The sequence below is a fragment of the Somniosus microcephalus genome, chromosome 1 (assembly GCF_052327205.1).
Source record: "Somniosus microcephalus isolate GS21.2 chromosome 1, FLI_Smic_1.0, whole genome shotgun sequence".
Classification (NCBI taxonomy): Eukaryota; Metazoa; Chordata; class Chondrichthyes; order Squaliformes; family Somniosidae; genus Somniosus; species Somniosus microcephalus.
In genome coordinates this window covers 212,465,868-212,479,009 of record NC_140987.1, presented here as the reverse complement: position 1 = coordinate 212,479,009, position 13,142 = coordinate 212,465,868, and the positions used below count along the sequence as shown (strand labels likewise).

The following is a 13,142-nucleotide window of genomic DNA, read 5'->3' as shown; positions in this document are numbered from 1 at the left end:
CCTCCGGCCACTTGGAGTGTGCATCAACCGCGATTAAGAACATTGAGTCCATAAATGGACCAGAAAAGTCGATATGTACCCTTTGCCATGGAGATGAGGGCCACTCCCATGGATGTAGAGGGGCTTGTGGTGGGGCGTTTTGGACCTTCTGGCATCCTAGGCAGCTCTTGGTCATTTCTTCGATGTCTCCATCGATACCTGGCCACCACACAAACGCTCTGGCTAGGTTCTTCATTTTCACTCCACCCAGATGCCCCTCGTGAAGCTCCTTTAGCACTTTATCCTGGAGTTTGGGTGGAATCACCACTCTGGATCCACACATCAAGGTTCCTCGGCACACTGACCGCTGTTCTCTTCTTTGCGAGAATGCTGGCAACAGTGGTTCGCCATGTGCTGGCCATCCCTTCACCGTTAAATCGTAGACTCGTGAGAGAGTCGGGTCATTTCTCGTTTCCTTTTCAATGGTAGAATTTGTTACTGGTGGACATTCCACTATGGTTGAGTGGAACATCTCCACTGGGTCCACTGTAGGTGCCTCTTCTACAGTTGGCAACGGTAGACGCGATAAACCGTCAGCATTCCCATGCTGTTTTGATCCTTTGTATTCTGTCATATTGGTGTGCCCCTAGGAAAAGGGACCACCTCTGTAGCCTTTGCGCTGTCATAATGGGAACGCCCTTTTTAGGGTTGAATATGGAGACGAGGGGTTGATGGTCAGTCAACAAGGTAAATTTTTGTCCGTGTAGGTAATGGTTGAATTTCTTCACTCCCCACACCAGGCTGAGTGCTTCCCTGTCGATCTGGGCATAGTTACGCTCAGCTGAGTTCAATGAGCGTGACGCAAAAGCTATCGGCCGCTCCGAGCCATCAGGGAATCTATGCGATAATACCGCTCCTACGCCGTAAGGGGATGCATCGCACGCCAGTCTGATTGGCAGTGATGGGTTGTAATGAGCCAACACTTCCTTGGACGTGATCAAGCCTTTGCATTTATGGAAGGCACGTTTACAGTCTTCGCTCCATTTCCAAATTACTCCCGTTTGTAGCAGTGCGTTAAGAGGGTGCAGAACAGTTGACAAGTTCGGTAAAAATTTGTGATAGTAATTTATCAATCCCAGGAACGACCTTAATTGTGAGACATTTTCAGGTGCTAGGGCTTTTATGACCGCTTCAATTTTTTCAGGTGACTTATGCAACCCTTCTTCGTTAATTATATGGCCACAATATGATATTTGTTTCTGGAAAAATTCGCACTTGGGGCGATTTGCTCGTAGGCCCCGTTCTCTCAGCCTAGTGAGCACCTGCTCCAAATTGGCAAGTTGCTCGTTGTCGTTTTCTCCTGTTACAAGGATGTCGTCTAGGTAGCATTGAGTCCCCGGAATCCCTTGCAGGACTTGCTCCATAGCTCTTTGCCAGATAGCTGGAGCTGATGCTACTCTGAAAACCAGTCGATTGTACTGGTACAGGCCTTTGTGTGTGTTTATCGTGAGATACTTTTTAGAGGCCTCCTCAACCTCCATCTGTAGATATGGCTGTGCCAAGTCAATTTTGGCGAAACGTCTCCCTCCGGATAGTGAGGCGAAAATATCTTCTATCCTTGGAAGAGGATACTGTATCGTGTGAAGGACTGGGTTTATAGTCACCTTGAAGTCCCCACAGATGCGAATTTTTCTCTGTTCTTCAGATTTATCATTATTCAACGTTTTCTTCATGACCGGGACGATGGGTGTTGCCCACTCGCTCCAATCTACCTTGGATAACATGCCTGCTTTTTCCAAATTCTCCAGCTCTGCCTCGACTGCTGGACGAATTGCATATGGCACCGGCCTTGCCTTAAAAAACTTGGGAATTGCCGCATCTTCCACTTTTATTGAGGCGGTGACGCCTTTCAAGGTTCCTAGTTCCTGTTGAAACACTTCTTTGGCGTTAGCCAAGATATCTTTTAATCGTTCAGGTATGACGTCATCATCATTTTTTTTCTTACTGGTCACCGTCAGTGCCTGAATGGAGTGCCAGTCTAAACATATCTTCCTGATCCATTCACGTCCCAACAACGGCGGACCACCATCTTGCAGAACGTATAAATACAACTTCTGTATTTCCTTGCCGTTGTATACAACAGGCACCCTTATTTTCCCTCTGGGGTATACTTTCGCCCCGTATATGTCTTCAAGATAATGGATGTGTCTTTCAAAGGTATATGCGTAAATAGCCGCTCGTAATCCCGTCGACTTATGACAGTCAGAGCTGATCCTGTATCTAGCTCCATTTTAACTGGAGACCCCGCTATCGTGAGGGTAACCCAAATGGTCTGGTAATCTTCTTTGGCAATTACATTATGTAATTTGAGACAGCTTAGTCTCTTGTTTCCGGAGTCGCTATCGCTCTTCTGGTCTTCGGAGCTACTGTCCGTCATCATTTGTACCTTTCTGTACTTTTCCTTATTGATTTTTTTTCTGTCAGTGGATTTTGTGTTTCCAGATCGGCACACACATGCAATGTGTCCCATCTTTCCGCATTGCCTGCATGCTTTGTCCTTGAACCAGCAGTCCCTCTGGTCATGGGTGGATCTGCCGCAGCGATAACATCTCTCAAAACCCCGTGTCATTTCATGGGTGCCGAAGTCCTGTGGCTTTTGCTGTATCTCTGCAGCTCCTCTTGCTGCTGCTTTGTATGATACAGCCACACTGAAGGCCTTGTCCAGTGTCAAATCTTTCTCAGAAAGTAGCCTTTTCTGTGTTCCTTCACTTAGGAGACCGCAGACGAATTTGTCTCGTAGCGAATCTGCCAGTCCTGTCCCGAATTGGCAGTGCTTTGACAGCTTTCTTAATTCGGTGAGGTAATCAGCGTTACTTTCATTCTTGTGCTGATTCCTCCTGAAGAATTTGAATCGTTCCGCTATCAGCAGCGGTGTTGGGTTTAAGTGCTCCTGTAGGGTATCAACAATCTCCTTAAAATTCTTGTCCATCGGTTTGGCTGGAGTGATTAAGTTTCGTAACAGCCCGTATGTCCTTGCGCCCATCAGATTTAGAAGTACCGATGCCTTTTTATCATCATCTACTTCATTTGCTGTGCAATATACCTCCACTCTTTCCACATATGTGGTCCAATCCTCTATATCACTATCGAAAGCAGTAATATTGCCAGTCTTAGGCATCCTGAAAATCAAAAATGGCGCCTCCCGCGTTTTCCTTTCTTCCCTGCCGAGAAAAAATGGCGCCTCCCGCGCTTTCCCGCCAACGCTGTTCTCCGCGGTTTTTATTTACACAGATATTTTTAATAGTTGGAGACTCGTTCCCGTCGGACTCTCTGGGACTTTTTCCTCCCTCTGCTTGGTCCGAACGCCAACCTGCTTTGCAGCGCCGGCCATCTCCCGAGTGCTCCACCCTCCGTCTCTGTTTGCCTCCGCCTTCCGACTCGCTGCAGAGCCACCCGATCGAGCCCCAGCCCGCCGCCCAGGAAGGATTAGTGCAGTACCTGCCACCAGCCCGGCTAGCTGGTGAAACCAGTTTTTTTTTTCTTCGACCTTCGTCTGAGGAATCGATCTCGAGGTGCTGCCGAATTGCAGATAAGTCCGTTTCCAATTCGTCGCCACTGTTGTATCCGTGTGTTAATGGAGACACGGAATGCAGGAGTTGGTTTAACAGGTGTTTACTGAACAAAGTCTGGAGGTGAACTAAAAGATACAAGACGCTATACAGGCTTATATACCCGAGTGGTCACTACCGGTATTACAGTACACAGGGGCTCTTAAAGGTACATACACTACAATAGTCTCCTAAAAAAAATAGTAATTTTAGGTGATACTTTTACGTTCATTTTATTTAATCAATTCCTATTTTTATACATTAGCTCCCATCAACAACCCAACAAATCTTTCAACCCACAATCATCCAGTCAGGAGGCAATTGCTCTTCCACCAGTGTTATCAGCTGACAAAAACAATGCATTACAAATTGCAAGATTATTTAAACACAGCAGCTTGAAGGCAATAATCATTTTTGTGTGGCTGTGAGTAGAGGAGTGAAAAGTGACAGTAGTACATTAATTTTGGGTTTAACGTGTAGGTAACAGCTACTTCCTACATGTCAAAATATAGTTCAACAGAGCAAATCTTATCAAATTAATGCTCCACCCAAAGAAATTGAAGGAGCACAATAAACAAGCACTGTGGGTAAGCTTGGCTCAATATACCAAGCATTTGCACCCAGATTTTAGCCACATTATATATTTGAATAGATATGTTTTGTACTATTTAAAAAGCAAAGACACAGACCCAAAACAGTAAACACTAACTTTATCAGTCAGGTTCAGGCAGCACTAAATGATCAATTCAATTACTCACCAATCCTGTGCAGTCAAATTCACCTTGGCTTTAAAACAGGCTGCCACCAGATCCTTCCAAGGTGTACCCGGTGGAAGCTTATCCTTCACAGGGCTCATTCTCTTCCTCAGCATCTCACAACAATGTTGTACACCCTGAGAGGAAACCAAATCACAGGTTTACCCGGGATAAAAATAAACAAGAGCACAAGTGTGGGACCAAGCAATGAAATGACAAGGTCCAACAACCCAATACTTTCGCAAAACTTCCTCCGAGACCATATACTGCTGCCTATCCCAATTTGATCTAAGCAACCTAGCTAAATAATATCTGTTCCCAATTAATAACATCTATTTACAGAGGAATGTGGTACTTGCAAGCACATATACTAAGGATATGCACAAGATCCTGAATGTACATTATTTACATGGAATTAATAGCACAGAAACAGGCCTGATCCAGTGTAAAAGGAGCACAATATTGCAGTCCCATACTCCACTCAATAGCAACTCACACTTACACACAGAAACAGGCCATTCGGCCCTATTAGCATACCCTTCCATTCCTTTCTCCCTCTGTATATATCTAGCTTCCCCTTAAATGCATCTATGCTATTCGCTTCAACTATTCCATGTGGTAACAAGTTCTACATTCTAACCACTCTCTGGGTAAAGAAGTGTCTCCTGAATTCCTTATTGGATTTATTAGTGACTATCTTATATTTGCAAGTATTTTTAGGAAGAGGAAAAGGTCACTGGGTCCAACAAGCCCATGGCTTAATCACTGATTGGCCCACAATTCCACATGATTAGGATAGGCCAGTGTCAAACTGGTGCTGCGAAAGTGGCACCAACTGAATGTGATGAATTGGAGGGTACTGCAGATCCATTCTGTAAAGGAAATAGCCATATTCCAAGAGATACACCATCCTATGAACAGATTTCTGATATTATTAATACATGACATACTGGGTTTAAAAGTCTGGAAAGCCTCGACGACACAGGCTGCAAACAGAACATAGGCTTTTGAGATAAGATGAAGTGTTAACACAAAAGTTGTAAACACCACACAAGCTTTTGAAATGGGAATTGATTGTTAATACTAAGACAATGGCCCTATTGAAGCAAAGGGTTGGAGGTTCCTCTATGTCTGAACATGGGAACCAACACAATAGCAATGCCCAAGTGTTAAAAACTTACACTTCGAACAGGAACACAGAATATTAAAAAACCATGTGCCTTCGTAAAAGTAACATCAATGAAAGATAGGAAACATAAGTCAGTAATATAACCAACTAAGATGGCTAGGAAAACAAACACCCTGGGTGAAGTGGTTTTGATTTACATATTGTAAAAAGTACCTACAGAAGACTGAAAATATGACTTCAATAGATGACACCAAGCAATCACATTGTGTTTGTGTTGCACTTGGAATACATGGGAGTCACGACGTCTGATTATAACCAGTTAAGCCAATATTAAGAATTGAATGGAAGTCCTTCGATAAGAATGACATCAAAGAGATAAATCTGTTGTAGCCATTTTATGCTAAGTTTTTGAAACATCTAAACAACAGACAGGATTCTGAGAGTTGGCAGCTGAAATGACTAAGAATAGAAAAGAATTCAACAGAGAATGACTAGAGATAATTAGCTTACATCAGCAGAAAACTTCAAAGTATAAACCACGAAAAAAAGGTATAAAAATAGAGCTTTTCAGATGGAAAGTCAGAAGTCGCTGGAAAGGGCAAGCGATTCTCAACTTCAGAAGCAGTCTCTAAGTTTTTAATTCTTTGAGACTCGGGGATCAAAAAGGTACTCTTATTTGATTTTGGTGGATATTCTCGATTAGAAATAATAAGAAATGTAAAAATGTACGAAGTTAAGATTTGAGAATAAGGATCTCTGATAATAAGAAATGTAAGCTATTTGTATTTGAACTGTTAAAGTTGCGATTGACTCAACAGCTGTTAACTGTATGTCGGCTCTTAAATAAATCTATATATTTTTAGAATTGTCTCAAGTAGTATTTCTGTATCAAACTCACAAACTCAATTTCTGTAAACTCTTTTGTGAGGAGTTGCAGAATTCTGGGGGGGGGGGGTTCCGGACCCTAATAATATCCGGAAGGTTACAGTCTAGTTAAACTTATTAAAAGTGCTATCTGGAGGACGGTAATATCTTCAGGTCGTTCCTTTCCTTTAGGGAGAGATAGTCTGGACCTTTAGACCCAATTAAGCATCTTATAGAATTTGGCTATCTCTAACTTTCGTTGAAGGTGAACGTCTGGGGAATACGCCTGATCTGGGGTAGCCCGAAAAGGGCTAGGACTAGTAATTATCCCTTCAATTCCATTATGCAATGTTACACATAAGCAGAGTTCCAACTGTAATTCAATTCCACCACCTCTAGAGAAAGGAATAAAGCTGAAGTTGGGAAGGATCCCACTTTCAGCATTCCCACTCGGCCAAAGTACCACCAACAGGAACACCCCATCTTATCGCTACTGGCAGGAATTTTTTTAATATTCGTTCATGGGATGTGGGCGTCGCTGGCAAGGCCAGCATTTATTGCCCATCCCGAGTTGCCCTCGAGAAGGTGGAGGTGAGCCGCCTTCTTGAACCGCTCTAGTCCGTATGGTGATGGTACTCCCACAGTGCTGTTGGGGAGGGAGTTCCAGGATTTTGACCCAGCGATGATGAAGGATCGGTGATATACTTCCAAGTCAGGATGGTGTGTGACTTGGAGGGGAACTTGGAGGTGGTGGTGTTCCCATTCGCCTGCTGCCTTTGTCCTTCTAGGTGGAAGAGGTCGCGGGTTTGGGAGGTGCTGCCAAAGAAGCCTTGGCGAGTTGCTGCAGTGCATCCTGTAGATGGTACCCACTGCAGCCCCGGTACGCCGATGGTGGAGGGAGTGAATGTTTTAAGGTGGTGGATGGGGTGCCAATCAAGCAGACTGCTTTGTCCTGGATGGTGTTGAGCTTCTTGAGTGTTGTTGGAGCTGCACTCATCCAGGCAAGTGGAGAGTATTCCATCACACTCCTTACTTGTGCCTTGTAGATGGTGGAAAGGCTTTGGGGAGTCAGGAGGTGAGACACTCACTGCAGAATACCCAGCCTCTGACCTGCTCTTGTTGCCACACTATTTATGTGGCTGGTCCAGTTAAGTTTCTGATGATGATGAAAACCCATCTATAAAATAATTTAAATAAAATCTTTGAGAGCACATTGATGATTAGTCAGAGGAGGATTATAATCTGTTCTGAATAATGCAAAGTCTCACCAAACAGTTAAGCTCACTGGTGATGCTGCCCCCGGTTGCAGTGGAGTTTGGACTGTTACTAGTCGTGGTTGGTTTTATGGAGACGTAATCAACTGAAATTCCCAACGCGTAGGCACAAACTTGAGCAACCTGATTTACAAAAAGGTAGAAATCAGACATTCATTTTATCAAAATAAATCAAAACAGATTATGGAAATGGAAATAGTGAAAATATTGGGAACGGATTTTCCTCCCCCTCTTGCCTAATTGGGCACTGCACATTTTGCATGCACTTAACTTGGCCCCAGCTGAATCTGGCCGAGTTTCCGGTTTCAGCTACTTAATATTTCTTCGGCGAGTAGCAGGTGAGACTACACCTTGCTCAAATTGGAGGAAGAGAAGTTGTGTCATTGCAGCAGGCCTTAAAGCTGGATATACAATGTGGGCCTGAAATTTCAGGAAACTTTCAGCGTAACTGCAGCAAGAGTAGTGTTGCACCATTTTTCGTCGGAGGAAATTTACGCTAACTGAGCTATGCTGGTTTTACGCCGACACCAAGCATGAATTTCCTTGATCATATGCATTGCTTCGGAGATAGGTCTGCCAAAGCCCTCTACCATTCATTTGCATAGCTCCCCACCTCATGCTGAAGCTCAGTTCATGCAAATTTCCTGAATTTATGCCAGTAAGTGCAGCCTGAAGTCAACTGTTATCAGCATAACTGAGATTTCAGGAGTTTGATAACAATTTTCTTGCCGATTAAAAAAAAACAATCTTACCAAGATTGTACGATAAGTGCCGTCAGTCTCAATGCACCCAAAAGTTTTCAGACTCCATCCCTTCCCTGCCCCCCACATGTTCAGAAAGACTAAGGGCCAGATTTTCATTGGGCTGTGAGGTGGGCTTTCAAGCATGAGGGGGCAAAAATCCTGAATTCGGGGGTTCCGACACCATCCCGCCTCCACATAAGTTTCAAGGGAGGCGGGTACCCGCCCCGCACTGGGACCCGCCGACCCGAGGCGGGAAGGGAATAGTGCCAATTAACTGCCTGTTAATAATCCCTATTTTGAGGGGTGTCGTATGGGATTCACGACGGCTCCAAACCACGCCAGGTTAGAGCAGGTGGGCTGTCGGGTTGAAGGACTTGGAGGGGTCGCGATGTCGGTGTTCAGGTGAGTGATGGGTGCATGAGTGCAAAGGTAAGTGTGTTTGGTGTGTTTAAAGTGTGTAAAGAAGTTTTACTTACCTGTACTTACCTTAACAGCCTTTCTTCCTCTAGGCGTCGGGAGTCCATCACTCAGCCGGAACTGAAAGCTGAACGGCTGCGATCTGTCAAAAGTGACAGCCTTTAGATTTCAGTGCCGTGACAGTTCTGAGTCTGCTGTGAAACACTGATATTTCATCTGTCAAAAACTCTGACAGATGAAATTTCAGTCTGTGATGTCACCTGTTGCCGGGTGGCCCTTAATTGGCCTGCTGAGCCCGCTGGGCGGGCTCAACAAGGTCAATCAAGGGAAAATCGCGTCGATTGGCCGGACGTCGATGGAGGCGGGACTAAAACCCGAAAGTTGTAGTCCCGCCTCCTTCCCGACAGCTTAATGAAAATCCAGCCCTAAGTAGCTGAAATGGCCTTCCAAGTGGGTATAACCCCTGGTTTGAATAATAATGGAAGAGGAAGAACAGCAGCAGAGACAGGAGGCTGAGAGAGTCAGGCACCATGGCAGAAGACAGCAGCCCACTTGCTATTACCTCATTGGTGGCACAGTATTTGTCCTTGTTTTATGCCGGTTTTTACATTCGGCCATAGGCAAATGAGCTCCGCAGGAAATTTCAGCATAAATTGCTAAGAATTAAATTAAATTACTAAATTACGTAATTGTGACCATCTTCAAGAAAGGTGACAAGACCGATTGTGGTAATTACAGAGGAGTTTCCCTACTGTGTGTCACAGGGAAAGTCATCGCAAGAATCCTCCTCAATCGCCTTCTCCCAGTGGCCGAAGAGCTCCTCCCAGAATCGCAATGCGGATTCCGCCCACTAAGGGGCACAACGGACATGATCTTCACCGCGCGTCAATTACAAGAGAAATGCAGGGAATAACACCAACTGCTGTACATGGCCTTCTTTGATCTCACAAAGGCCTTCGACACCATCAACCGTGAGGGATTATGGAGTGTCCTCCTCAAATTCGGCTGCCCTGAAAAGTTCGTCACCATCCTCCGCCTGCTTCACGATGACATGCAAGCCATGATCCTGACCAACGGTTCCACCACAGACCCAATTCACGTACGAACCGGGGTCAAGCAAGGCTGTGTCATCGCACCAACGCTCTTCTCGATCTTCCTTGCTGCAATGCTCACCCTCAGTAAGCTCCCCGCTGGAGTGGAGCTAATTTACAGAACAAACGGGAAACTGTCAACCTCTATCACCTCCAGTCCAGATCCAAGGTCGTTCCATCCTCTGTTGTCGACGCTTGCGTCTGCGCTCACTCGGAGGTCGAGCTCCAAACCATTGTCAACACCTTCACCGAAGCGTACGAGAACATGGGCCTTACACTAAACATCCGTAAGACAAAGGTCCACTACCAACCTGCCCCCGCCACACAGTACTGCCCCCCCGATTATCAAAATCCACGACAAGGCCTTGGACAACGTGAACCACTTTCCATGCCTCGGGAGCCTACTGTCAACAAGGGCAGACATCAACGACGAAGTCCAACACCACCTACCGTGTGCCAGTGCAGCCTTCGGTCACCTGAGGAAGAGAGTGTTTGAAGACCAGGACCTCAAATCCGGCACTAAGCTCATGATCTACAGAGCAGCAGTGATACCCGCCCTGCTGTATGCCTCAGAGGCATGGACCATGTACAGCAGGCACCTCAAAGCACTGGAGCGGTAACACCAATGCTGCCTCTGCAAGATCCTGCAAATCCATTGGCAGGATAGGCACACCAACGTCGGTGTTCTTGATCAGGCCAACATCCCCAGCATCGAAGCTTTGACCACGCTCGATCAGCTCTGATGGGCGGGTCACATTGTCCGCATGCCCGATACGAGACTCCCAAAACAAGCGCTCTACTCGGAGCTCCGGCACGGCAAGAGAGCCCCAGGTGGGCAGAGGAAACGCTTCAAGGACACCCTCAAAGCCTCCTTGAAAAAGTGTAACATCCCCACCGACACCTGGGAATCCCTGGCCCAAGACCGCACAAAGTGGAGGAGAAGCATCCGGGAAGGCGCCGAACACCTCAAGTCTCTTCGCCGGGAGCAAGCGGAAGCCAAGCGCAAGGAGCGCACATCAACCCAAGCACCCCACCCACCCGCCCCTTCAACCACTGTCTGCCCCACCTGTGACAGAAACTGTAGGTCTCGCATTGGACTCATCAGTCACCTGAGAACTAATTTTTAGTGTGGAAGCAAGTCATCCTCGGTTCCGAGGGACTGCCTAAGAAGAAGAGAAGACTGTATTTGCCCTTGTTTTATGCCGGTTTTTACATTCGGCCATAGGCAAATGAGCTCCGCAGGAAAGTTCAGCGTAAATTGCTAAGAATTAAATTAAATTACTAAACGGCTGACCACCCAATTTCCCTCCCTTGCCCCATGCTAGCTAACATTGTAAATGGTTCCCTCTCCTCAGGTATTGGCCTCCTCCCTTTCAAAACCGTCACCATCATCTCCCACCTCAAAAAAACTCATAATTGATCAGTGTCCTTGCAACCTACTGTCCCATCTCCAACTTCCCTTTCCTTTCCCCTCCAAAGTCATGGAACATATTGTTGCTTCACAAATTCATATCCACCTTTGCTGCAACTCAATGTTTGAATCTCTCCAATCATGACTGTGACCATGATGCATTATCCTTCCTCATCTTTCTCAACAGCTTGAGACACAGTTGACTACACGATCCTCCTCCAATGGTTTCCACTAAGTGGAACTGCCCTCACTTGGTTTCATTCTTACCTATCCAATCATAGGCAAAGCAATAAAGCAATGGCTTCTCTTCCCACCCCCACACCATTATGTCTGGAGTTCCCCAAAGAACTAACCTTGCTCCCTCCTCTTCCTCATTTGCATGGTGCCCCTTGGCAACATCATCAGCTTCCACATGTACGCTGACAACATTCGGTGCCACCACTCCATCTATTTCAACTCCTCCACTGTCTGTGCTGCCAGATTACTGGATATACTGTAATTTCCTCTGGTTAAATATAGGCAACAACGAAGGCATCGTCTAAGGCTCCTGCTACAAACTCCATATCCTTGCCACTCTCTCAAGCTCAACCAGACTGTTTGAAACCTCGGCATTCTATTCGACCTTAAGTTGAGTTTCTGAACCCATATCCTTCCCATCACAAAGACTCCCTACCTCCACCTCTAACATTGACGACCTCAGCCCATCTGCTGCTGAATCCTCTTCCATGTCTTTGTCACCTCCAGATTCAACTATTCTAATTATGTCCTAATTGGCCACTCACTCCCCACCTTCTGAAAACCTCAGCTCATCCAAAACTCTACTGCTCATATCCTTACCCACACCAAGTCACACTTACCCATCATGCCTGTGCTTGCTAACCTACATTAGCTCCTGGTCCTCCAACACCTCAAATTTAAAATGTTAACTATTTATTTTAATCGACTTCTATCTCTATTACTTCTTCTAGCACTATAACCTCTCCGTTCATCTGACTCTGACCTCTAGTGTAATCCCCCCCACCTTTCCCGCACTGTTGGTCCATGCCTTCAGCTGCGTCGGTCCCATGCTCTGGAGTTCTCTCCCTCTTTTCCATTGAGGCCCTCCTTAACATTCACTTCTTTGACCAAGCTTTTGGTTACCCCTCCTAATATCTCCTTCGGTTCAGTGTCTATTCTTTTCTTATGCCTCCGAGACCCATTGAGTTTCTTTTTCTTTGTAAGGTACTCAGACCACTATGGGAATGACCAGCACTGCGGTTCATCTGTCCACTGTGTTCTGCCAATGCAAGTGGAGACTAGAATATGGTCTCAATGCTGGGTTAACATCCAGCGGGATACTCGCCTCAGGACAGAGTGGCCACTGGCTCAGTGGCAGTATTCCTGCCTCGGAGTCAGAATGGTTGGGTTCAGGCCCAACTCTACACAGCGCTAGTCCTAACCCAAGTCTCAAATTGAGGTGGTTTGTCATGGCCTTCCTCAAAGTTTTTATCTTCGGAGTTTCTTCTCTTAGATGGGCTGCAACCAAGGCTAAAGAGCTGGACCTACCCTTTATTTCCCATTGGACGCAAGTACTCCCTGCTGGATGTCAATCCAGTATTCAGAGCTGGGGCTCTGCTCACTGGCGCTGTGTAGAGTTGGGCCTGAACCCAACCATTCTGACTCTGAGGCAGGAATACTACCACTGAGCCAGTGGCCACTGTCCCGAGAAGAGTATCCCACTGGATGTCAACCCAGCATTGAGACCATATTGTAGTCTCCACTTGCACTGGCTGTCTGGATTGGGTCTTGAACCCTTCACCTTCTGACTCAGATGCGGGAAATCTAAGCCACTAAGCCAAACGCTCTCTTCCTCTAAGTCTTAACAGTCCGTT

At 46.0% G+C, this 13,142-nt stretch overlaps 1 protein-coding gene across 3 annotated transcripts in view; it reads right to left on the bottom strand.

Annotated features, from left to right (window-relative positions):
• The window catches only part of LOC147124569 (xanthine dehydrogenase-like), a 268,524-nt gene that overhangs the window by 14,567 nt on the left and 240,815 nt on the right, over positions 1-13,142 (bottom strand). For all 3 annotated transcript variants that reach the window (XM_085989524.1, XM_085989530.1, XM_085989522.1), the window contains 2 exons: positions 7,604-7,732; positions 4,346-4,479 (listed from right to left, as the gene is read on the bottom strand). In XM_085989524.1, coding sequence (XP_085845650.1) covers positions 4,346-4,479; positions 7,604-7,732 — 263 coding nt within the window. The remainder of the gene's footprint in view (positions 1-4,345; positions 4,480-7,603; positions 7,733-13,142) is intronic.